Below are 10,862 nucleotides of genomic sequence, written 5' to 3'. Positions count from 1 at the left end.
ATGGTGCACTTGACTTGCAACCTTAACTGGCTTTTGTGTCAAGGCCGCCAACAGCCTCTCCTTATACTAGTATTTATCATCTGATTTATAACAGCAGACCTACTGGCTTTCTGGAAGCCCTTTAAGGTTTCGTTCACTGCCTGAGATACAGACAGACAGACAAAGAACTTTAATGAAGGTCCTCAGAAGCTCCGTTGCAGTCGCGGGCCGCACCAACGTCGGGAACTGCCTGAGATGATAAATTTTAAGAGATAGCCTCGAGGCATTTTTCTAAGCAGTAAAAGCAATGGACCATTTACATGTAGTTTCATATATGATACACTATAGGTGCGCGATGATAATGGGCTTCATTGTGCAAGGTCGCCAACCCCTTTTCCTTATATACTAGAACCAGGATAAGGAACTTACGTTTCTTAGAAGTTAATCAGTTTGGCCTGTGTCCATTATGTGTTTTGTTACATTTGTACATTTGTATTGTTTTATGTTTTTGACGCATGCGCAGCAAGAGGTGATAGATAATGACTCGCCCTACCATTTCTTCTTTTTTTTTCTCTTTCATCCCGTTGCGAATAGCATATATTTGCGCAGTTTTCAATAGAGATGTTGTGGGCAGTCAGAGCTCGTACCGTGTTCTCCCTTGTCCGTTTTTTTTTTTTTTGGCGCTGTTTTAAAGTGAATGATCCATACTGATTAGCTCACACCTAAACCTTTCTGAGTCTTTCAATACTTTTATTGAAGGACCCTGCTAGAACCATATCGCCTAATTTATAATAGCAGAGCTTTCGGTGTACCGGCAGTCATTTAACGCTCACTTCAGTGCCTGAAAGCACAGAACAATGGTAAAATAACGTTATCCGTCAGCGTCCCACACGCATAAAGCGTCTATTCAGAGCAGATGACCCTGCCCTCGTTATCGCTCTTCCGTCTGCCCGGTTGGCTGAGTGACGCCATTAAGTTCCCTCTCACCCAGGGTCCATACGCATCCATACGTCGTGTATATTATCCGAGCGCAAACTGCTGGTGTGAAGACGGATGATCGCTGCTGGCTCCGAGGAATGTTTGCCCAGTTGCCAAGAGACCTTGCCCGGACTCGTGAGCTGGAAGTTGTACAGACAGCGCGCTGCAATCGTGTATGGCTGCAATCCCGCTTTCCGAGAATCCTAATCAGAGATGTTCCGGGCTGCTCACGCGAGGAGGTTGGTCTTTCACCGCTGCTATGCGTAAGTCGTCGCCAGCCTTGAAAAGCGTAGAGGAAACGTTTGACATTTGGGCCGAATTCGAGATCTCTGCTAAAATTCATGCGAAATGCAGAACAGCTGTCACTATTTATCGGCAATCTCTTAACCGACATCAGGTTTATTGTACTTGAATAGACTGTTGCGGTAATAATTTTTGCGGTAATAAGTTGATTAGTATTTGAAGTGACAATGAAGGTCAAAGTTACGTTTCTTGAATATCTAAAAACCCCATCGCTGGTGTGTCAGCGCGACGTACGTCACAGATTTCAAAGAATATTTTCAAACTTTCCTGTTGTGACTCATTGAAAGTTCCTGAAGCTGGCTGAGCTCAGTCTCTGGCTCTTTTAGAGTACGATGTAGTCCATCTTTACCGATAAGAATTTAACTATAGGCTCGAACAGCCCTCATCGAAATCCATGACTTCAGCGTGAGGTGACGCGAGAACTTCAAGGTAATTCCGTCACCTGTCTCGCTTTTAGGTCTTTTCTACCTCATCAAGCCTCTCACGGTAAGAAAGGCTTTTTTGTTATTGAACAAGGGTAATTCACTAATGCAGCTCAATGTTTTGTTCTCTTTAGTGTCCCCTAAATAACAGAAAAGCTAATCTAATGACAGTGGCACGGAAACGACCTATTTATACATGTATTTTCTTTCTCTTAAGTTGTCAAACTTAGATAGGTTTCACAAAATGAATTGTTGAAGCACCAAGCTCAACACGTTCGAAACAGTAACACCGTTCGAAACATAGATATCAAGATTCTGTGAACTGCATCCAAGGTCGATCTACATATGTCGCGAAGCTTCGGGCGAAAAGCGGTTCAGAACCAATTGTCACCGACATCAGCAAGGGTGGTTATGGGAGCAGCGATTGAAGCGCGACTATGTTTGGAGGGAATACACACTGGGAAAGAAAAAAAGCGTTTTTAAATTAAATCGAGACGCAGTTAGATTCATTCAACGAAAATAAAATTCCTAATTCATTTTATATATGCATGGCGAGAAGAGATACAACTGTATTTTACTAGATCATTATCAATATATACCTTTTTTAGGGCCCACCGTGAGAGCGCCCATCGATAGCGGCGGGCGTTAATTGACGCCGCTATCACTTGCAATGCCATGCAACTCTTGGAGTGGGTGGAAAGGGGCACTCGTAAAGTTCACCTGTTACAATACGCCCCCGTCACATGTGTTGTGTTGCATGTCGACGTTTGTCTGAATTAGGTGACGCGGGTAGTTTTATTGTTTCTTAACCTGTGCAGGTTAAGTAGTGAGTTGCGACCGTCAGATACTTGTTTACTTTAGTTGTTGTCGTGCAACAGCGCTGACCGACGGGCTTGGCGTCCGATGAAAGGACGAGCACTCTACGCAATCTACGCCCAAAGTGTTCGTCGGCCTCCAAAGAAAGTATGTTCTGTGCAGCGATGCGATTTCGACACCCGTACGGCTGATATTTTCCGGCATCGCTTTTCGCCCTGAAAACTCGGAACGCCCATGAAGTCGAATGGCGGGGCATTTGAATATACAGCTCTAATGGCAGGCCTCCGAAAACAAATTTCACGCCTATGAGAACAAAATGACGTCACTTCTGTTTTTGACAGATATGACGTCAAATTATTTTTTCTTCCGCCGGAAGTGTTGCCTCCTCACACAGATGGCGCTAAGCCCCATGAACCGCCGGTAAGCAACCATGTTTTGAACGTGTGGGCTTCTATGGAAGCTTCGCTACCAGGGATATCTACCTTGCTGCATCTATCACAGCATGCTAAGCGGACAGACCTGCTGAATTAGTGTGTCTCTTCTGTGTAAAACGATTGCTTACGTGAATTGTGCGAATGTACCATTCACTCATTATGGACACGTTTCACAGTATTTAATGACACCTAATGTCTGTCCGCTTGAGAATTTTAACGGCCTCAGTATCCAGCATTTTGATATTTGCCTTTATAGCGAAATAAAGAAGTTTAAAAACTGAAGCGCCAAGACGCATATTTTTGGCGTTCTCAAAAAAAAAAAAAGTTCGTCACCCAATTGTCTCTGCGGTGCAGCTTTCTACTAATTTTCTTTTATTGCGATAACAATTATATGGACACTCCAAGCGCATTTCTGCAGTCGTCGTGGTCGTGCTCGTGGACGTCACCGTGAGGTTCCGTAAAAGTCCAAACACGGTAACATCGTCGCCGCGCACCATACGCTGTATGTATGTTCGGGTGAAAGCTTGCGAGGGTCAACGAGGAAGGCGTGGCGGAAGCGCGCTTCTTCTGCCGCGCGCGAGGCAAGGGGGAGGAGGCGAGGAGGGAGAGGGGGAGGGGGGCGTTCTACTCCAGCACCGGCGGCTGCTTGCGACGCGGCCGCGTGGGCGCCGCATCTTGAAAGCGATCTGCGACGTGAAAAAAGTGCGCGCCCGCGCGGGCCTCATCTTTAAAGCGATCTGCGATGTGGACAAGGTGAAACTAGTGCCGGTAGCTTCGTATGCGCTGTGCTTTCGGCTTTTAGTTCGCGTTGAAGCGAGAGACGGCGCGAAGGTCAAATCGCTCGCTGCTGCTGCCGCACCTCCTCACTCCAGCGTTTTGACAGCCAGTTTCAGCGGTCCTCGACCGAGATGTGTTCATGTTTACCTGTGCACGCGTTTTACAGTGCTTGTTAATTTAGTTAGTAAGCGACTGCATGTCTACGAGTTTATACGGGCGATAAAACTACCATCCTTAGTTCGTATAGTTGTCTACTAATTTGCTTTCACAATCGATGCTTCGCCTTTCGGGGGAAACTGCGACACATTTTTGTGTGTTTGTGCAAAAACTGTATTCAAATCAGCTCAGCAGTGGTAGTACGAGAATTTTCTTGCGTTTCAATAATTTCTAGCAGGTACGGTCCCACGTAAACGTTTCCCGTAAAAGAGATGTAACTCGGGGCCAAAACCTTTTTTTTTTTACTCAGACACCTGTGAAATTAAGAAATTGTATGAAAGAAAATTCACTAATTCCTCCACCTGGTACTAATACATTACGGAATCCTAAATGATGCTGCATAGCCTGCAGCCACCTGCAAGATGCTTGGCAAAGCATCGATTCTCTCAATGGATGGTCTGCCATATTCAAGGATTTCTGTCGTTAGGTGAACGACGAAGCAATCTTTATTCTGGCAAACGCATTCAGCTTATAATTTGAAGGTATACAATTCTGTGGTGAATTATGGGGTCAAAATTGTGATTTATGGGCTAGAAATTATTTTAATACAAGTAGACCAAAATCACAAATCTTAATTGAAACGCAAGGTGTAAAATTAATACCCTTTGCAATATTAACATGTACTATATTGTAGACAGTTAATGACAGAGCCTTTCAGGATATAAAATTTTGCCTTAAAAATGGTGCATTTGTATTGGCTAGTTGGAGAGCCACGATAACAAAACTAGCCGCGCACATAGAAGATTTTGCCGACGTAAGGGACGAACACTGCTGACTTCCAACGCTGAGGACAGGGTTGACTTTCAGTAATAAATTGTTAGTCTAGCCCCCACGCTGGTATATAATTTTGCGTATCAGACATTGCTATAGAAACTGCATTATTATACTCTGAACTGAATTCTTGAAAAATTCGCATAACCGAAGAGACAAATGCATGCAAATAGCAATGGGATATCTCCGTTTTATCTACTATTAAAGTACGTCGCCCATATCAATTGGCAAAGCTGCACTCTTTAGCGGGATTATAAAGTTGTACAGTCGTGATTTCTATTACAATCCTACAAGTCCTGCCATTTTTTTAAATAATAAAGCTGTGGGTTTAAGTGGAATTTCAGCTATTGTCAGTGACTAGAACTTTTGAATAGAACACAGGCTGGTGTAGTGTTTTACGGGAGTAGCAGATACGAGAGATCAGCGAACGAGAGAAAAGAACCGAGCAAAAAGACAGATAAACCATCCTGACGTCGTCTTGTGAGCGTGTCAGCCGGCGCTGTTAGTCGCATTAGGCACGCGAGATTACGTTTATGGTGCATATCAATTATATTGTAGGTTAAGTTAATTGCTTCCAATACATTGTATGCCTCTTTTTTTTTTTTGGTTAGATGAGTACTGACACGACATTTTCAACTGTTGATATATTGCTTTAAATGAAGGTTCGGGTTTTAAATACCCTAGAAAGAACACTGACAAATCGCAGAGTACGCTTGAAGGCCCTGAACCACTTTTTTATCGAAGTGGAGAAAAGCATTTGAAGAGAAAATAGGCTATTTTAGAAATACTTTGCCGCAATAAGTACTTCAATGTGTTCAGCAGAAGCGGAGTTATTGGCAATCAAGCACGGCCTCCGCTGTGCTCCCGTTCCTCCTTCAATGCCTTGCACTGCGAAGGCTACGGCGGAGTGGGGTGGGGCCTTAACGCTCCGCCTTCGATGTGTCACTGTGGCGCGCAATTCAAATTTCATTTTGGATGTTAACGTAGACGCCACAACGTCCGATTTTGTTGCCTACGACGCGCTAAACGTAAGCCAAACGCGGTTGTCCTCAGCGAGTCGCAGTGCACTTAGCCAGTGGACTCCTGGCGGCACCCCGCGGCGGCCGCGGTGTAGTCGACCGCAGCGACCAATAGCAGTCGCGTATTGGAATGTGCTTTATTATGAAATAAAGCATACAGAAAGGAGTGAGGGTCATGGCTTCTGTTGAAAAGAGAGCGTTTCAGAGACTTCGCGTTCAGCTTGCGAGCTCCACGTACCGCGTACGACACCAAAACTTGGCTGAGATGTTCACAGCAGCGTATGCTAGCCGCGGACTATAGGTTGTTTCACCAAGCCCGAGGGGTGGTTCAGGGCCTCTTTAATGATTAATTTTAATAGCACTTATACAACCAGCTTCACTTTTGTTTCAGCTGTGGTGTGATGTCATGACGCAGAATTTAGTCACGTGGGAGTAGGATATTTTCACACTCGCCCAGGCTCGCTCAATCGTCTGCTATGCTGCTACACCGGCCCCTCACGAGTGAGCTGAAGCGAGTGTCGAAATGTCACGGTGTCCTGCTGCCACGTGACCACCTTTTTCATCATGACGTCACCGACACGGTAACCTGCTGAGAAAAGAAACTGAAACCGGCGGTAGAAAACATCATATTTAATTATTTCGGGCACTTAAAGCCTTGTCAGTAGGTTTTCTAGAGGTTAAAGTTCAATGACCTTCATTCAAGACAAAATAAAATATGAGAAGTCGAAAATATGTCAGTACGTCTTTCAGAAACAATTTACTAGCCCTGAGCAGACGCTGCGAAATCCTGACGTCACGGACAGCAGCTGCAGAAAGTTTCAGGTGATTGCGCCACCCGCCTTTTTTTTTTTTCTTTGCGTGCGTGTGCGCGTGCGCGTGTATGAAACTGGCGTGCTCGCAATTCCAGTAATGTAATAAACCAATATACCCCTTGCCCGTTATTTATTTCGATCAGACTTTTTGTCTAAATCACCTGTAACTGATAGCGTCGTTCGTCCTTGAGTTATCTTGCAAGTGACTAGTTTTATATCTTGCTAAAGAGACATGACTTCATTAAGCTCGGCTTCGATTGTGCATTTAGAACATGTACATTAAAGCGAATATTTAGAAAAGTAAATTACTGAATATATTTCGTTAGCCCTCTGGGAATTGCGATTTGTCGCACAACTAGCGTCCACCTCTTCTAAGCCAAATGAACAGGTCGATCTGCGCAATATCATCTGTGCATTGTCTTTATCTGTTCGAACTAATAAAGAACAAAGTACAGATCTAAAATTTCTCGTTAGCGTCCTTGAACTGGCTCCTAACAGACTGTAATGGTTACATGGCAGAAATCGTTACGTGCATGCAGGAATGTCGTGCTCGTGTTTCTGGTTGGCGGCACGATTCCCTCTTGGCGGACCGGAGGCGCCCGCGCTCGCATGGTGCCCAAGGACGCTGACGCCGAGAAAACTATTGTGAGACCCTTTTACAGCGATTCTGTATATGACTAATATCCCGGGATTTATTCGTCTCCGTGGCCAGAAACTCAACCAATCACAGCCGGAAGGCGCGCGTAGCGTGCGCCGCTTGGTTGCTAGCACCACCACCAGGTGGCGCTCGCCTCCGCGCATCCACGGCAGCGGCGCCGCCGGCCGTGTGGAAAAATAAAAAAAAGAACCAGAAAGCTCGCCTTCACGAATAGCGTTCGCCGCAAGCGCGGTAAAGATTACAGTTGCATAAGCTGCGGTTGTCTGGAAGCAGCAACTGTAGCATACGAAGCAGGGAGTGACGTCACTCCACTTTCATATACAAAAGTAGAACCCGCCTAGCAACTGATTTCATTTTTGTTGCGATAGCGCTATGCAATGGTCACGCATAGTTAAGACTCTCGAAGAGCAGCGTGAACACCATGAGCGGTGACGGGAACAGCAACGTCAGCATGCACCACGGCGTCGTGCTCAGGCTCGGCAGGACCCAGTTCAAGGCTGCGTCACACTGGTCTATCGAATCAGGTGACACCACAGCTTCGCTGGCGAACCACCTTCCCAGCGTGAAGTCCAATTTTATTTTTATGTTTTTTTATGCTTAGAAACATAGTTTCCGAAAGACGTTCTGTTCAGCCCTCTGGGACAGCACCATTTACAGTAGCCTATCACAGTGGCCAGTAGCCTATCACAAGTGTCCCACATATCACGCACAGAGATTTAAAAATATGCAAATGTCACGTATAGCTGGACAGAACCAAGGTAATGTTGTTCGCCGTCGCTTGGAGATACCCAGATTATTTCTTGCATTCCGCGTAATTACATAATTGGTCTTGAATAATTAGTCAGCTTCTCAAATATTATAATTAGATGAAAAGCGTCAATGAGAAAATTGCAGAGCAACATGAAAAACTCCCGATACAGCTTTCTGTTGCTCAATACGTGCTACATAAATGTGTTTCGCCGAGCGTGAAAGAAGCCCGCGGATACAAGCAATATTGCCGCGCGACTGGCCGCTCAACATTCAATAATTAACTTTTAATTAAATACTTACGGCACATATTGCAATCTACTCAATCTAGCCGGGGAGTTAGCAAGATGTTTCCACTTGAAATGAATCTCCAGGATGACACCTGTTTCGAGATATTTCCTAAAGTGTGGCACGAAATACATGGACGCTCCAGTTACTTTTGTGCTTTATTGCAGAAAAGATCGCTTTGTTAAAAAAAATTATGGGGTTTTACGTGCCAAAACCGCTATCTGATTGTGAGGCACGCCGTAGTGGGGGGCTCGGGAATAACTTGGACGACTTGGGTTTCTTTAACGTGCACCTAAATCTAAGTACACGGGCGTTTTCGCATTTCGCCCCCATCGAAATGCGGCCGCCGTGGCCAGGATTCGATGCCGTGACCTCGTGCTCAGTAGCCAGACACCATACCCACTAAGCAACCACGGCGGGTAGCTTTGAGAAAAAAAAAAGCGAAAAGAAAAGAGAGAGGAAAAGAAAACGTAAGTGGGACAACAGTGCATTTTTACGGCGAGTTTGTAGGCGCGTATCTCCAAACTGGTGTCACTCTAAATATTTATTACAAGTTGTTACACCTTCCAATCTCGCCGGCTACAATTCGTAAATTTCAATATGTGCCGTGCAGTAATTCAGAAGTTAATAAGTGAATTATCTGAATTATTAGAATCTGTGTTTCAATTTCTCGTGCAAGTAAAATCCGCCTCTCCGAATAATACAGCTCAAGGAGTAGAATGACGTTATCTGGAACAGGCGATCTTTAAATATTCCGGAAAACTTAATAAATGATCACCCCGTATAGATGAGCTAGACGCATGGGGCCCGTTCCTTACATCTGAACACATCGAGAGCGTGTGCCCATACTATACGTTGGGACAAAATAAAATCCGGCAGAACTCATCTCACGATGAGTGTCGATGTTCATGCGATTAGCGGTGTAGCAATGTATCGACAAATGTAATTGCCACCGCCGCAACGCGTCATGCATTATTGGACGTGCTTGCGCCATCTAGTGACGCGGCTGAGAAGCCCGCGCGTAGCTTCCGAGAAGAGATCCATGCCGTGGGTGCGAATGCTGAGATTGGTGCCCTTCTTGGGCCACACACCTATAGTGGCACACACTGAGCGACCCAAGTTGGCGAAAGGCTCGTTGACGAGCGGCAAACACTCAGTGCATTCCTGACGCGACTCGTTAAAGCGTTAGCGTGAAAGACTTTCAATGAAAAGCGGCAGTATGCCCAGTGCATTTGCGGCGCAGCTTACTAAAGCATTAGCATTGTAATGCATTAACACAATAAATATATTACGGCAAAATTGTGTAGTTAGTTCGTTGCCGTCTCGTACGCAGTACGATGTTTTCTTTCGTATCTTACATTGCTTCACATTGTAACTCTGATGTGTAGTGTTAATATGATTGTGTTAAAAATTGTGCATATAACTGTTGACCTAACAACAGGAGCAGGGAAGACTAAGAGGAGCAATGGCACAGAAACACAGAAGGCGCACGGTGGTGTCTGCTGTATTTCTGTGTCCTTGTCATATGCCCTCCTATGTTTACGAAGCAGCAGTCTTTTCATTTCTATAGTAAACTTTCAACTAACCTTCGTTGGTTACGCCTTCGCGCAGGAAGAGCTTATTGAGGCTCGGGGATACCCCGTCGAATCCCACCCGGTGGTGACCGACGACGGCTACGTACTCGGCCTGTACAGGATACCCCGAGGCAGAGTGGAGATCGAAGAGGCTACAAGTACTGACTCGACCACCCCTGGCTGCGATGGGGCCAGTAGAGCGCCCGTGCTACTCATGCACGGGCTATTCGGCTCGGCTACCACGTGGGTGGCCAACTACGCAGACCAGAGCCTCGGTACGGTGCACCCGTGAAGTCATCTGCATTTTGGAGCGGAAAACAAACCTCTTCCAAGTGGTGAAGCTGTCCATAGACCTCATTTCGAAAGAAAAAAAAAGGGGGGGAGGGGGAGATTAGCGAAACATTCGTGAGCTGCAATGTTCTGCTACGTCGCGTCATCTAAAGAATAAAACTAACTATAAAGCGCCCCTTTCCGGAGCGCAACAAAATAAGAGCTAAGCGCCATAGTATGGAACCGGAAATGAACCGAAAATGGAAAAACCCGTTAATGTTCCTCGAACCGGAACTGTACCAGAACCTTACGATTCTTTGTCACTCTGCAACGAAACAAGAAAAAGAAAGAATATTAGTTTTTAAGTTCAAGTTACCATGTTACCTCATCTGTAAGTGCGCGCGAGGCCTGCTGTCAGTTTAAAAGTGGCTACACCGTTAGTGCGGTTTTCAACGTGTAAAATTCGGGAGGCAAGTCTGTTAGTAAAACACTCGTGAGCGCCCGATATTGGTGAGTGCGGAATGGTTCTCCCGTGGTGGGAAAGTTATCTTATCGCTGAAACAAAGCGCCTCCTAGTTGACCGGTTGCTTTTTATCACACTCGTATGTAAACTGAGACGTTACCACTGGTATGTTAGAAGGACCTTGCAAGACATGACCAGGGGAAAAGCTGCTGGAGAAGATGGAATAACAGTCGATTTATTCAAAGTTGGAGAGATATCATGCCTGAAAAGCTTGCGGCCTTTATACGCAATGCCTCACGACTTCAAGTCCAGAGAGCTGGAAGAACGCCAACATT

General features: G+C 45.5%; 1 protein-coding gene across 1 annotated transcript; it reads left to right on the top strand.

Moving 5' to 3' along the window:
• The first annotated feature begins 921 nt into the window (after positions 1 to 921).
• Positions 922 to 10,129, top strand: LOC119433613 (lipase member M). Its single transcript, XM_037700867.2, has 3 exons — positions 922 to 1,220; positions 7,067 to 7,172; positions 9,832 to 10,129. The coding sequence occupies exons 1-3, from the start codon at positions 1,171 to 1,173 to the stop codon at positions 10,084 to 10,086; spliced, it is 411 nt and encodes a 136-aa protein (XP_037556795.1). The 5' UTR covers positions 922 to 1,170; the 3' UTR covers positions 10,087 to 10,129.
• Positions 10,130 to 10,862: the final 733 nt, after the last annotated feature.

This window comes from Dermacentor silvarum, chromosome 11 (assembly GCF_013339745.2).
Source record: "Dermacentor silvarum isolate Dsil-2018 chromosome 11, BIME_Dsil_1.4, whole genome shotgun sequence".
NCBI lineage: Eukaryota > Metazoa > Arthropoda > Arachnida > Ixodida > Ixodidae > Dermacentor > Dermacentor silvarum.
This window is presented reverse-complemented; position numbering and strand designations above follow the sequence as displayed.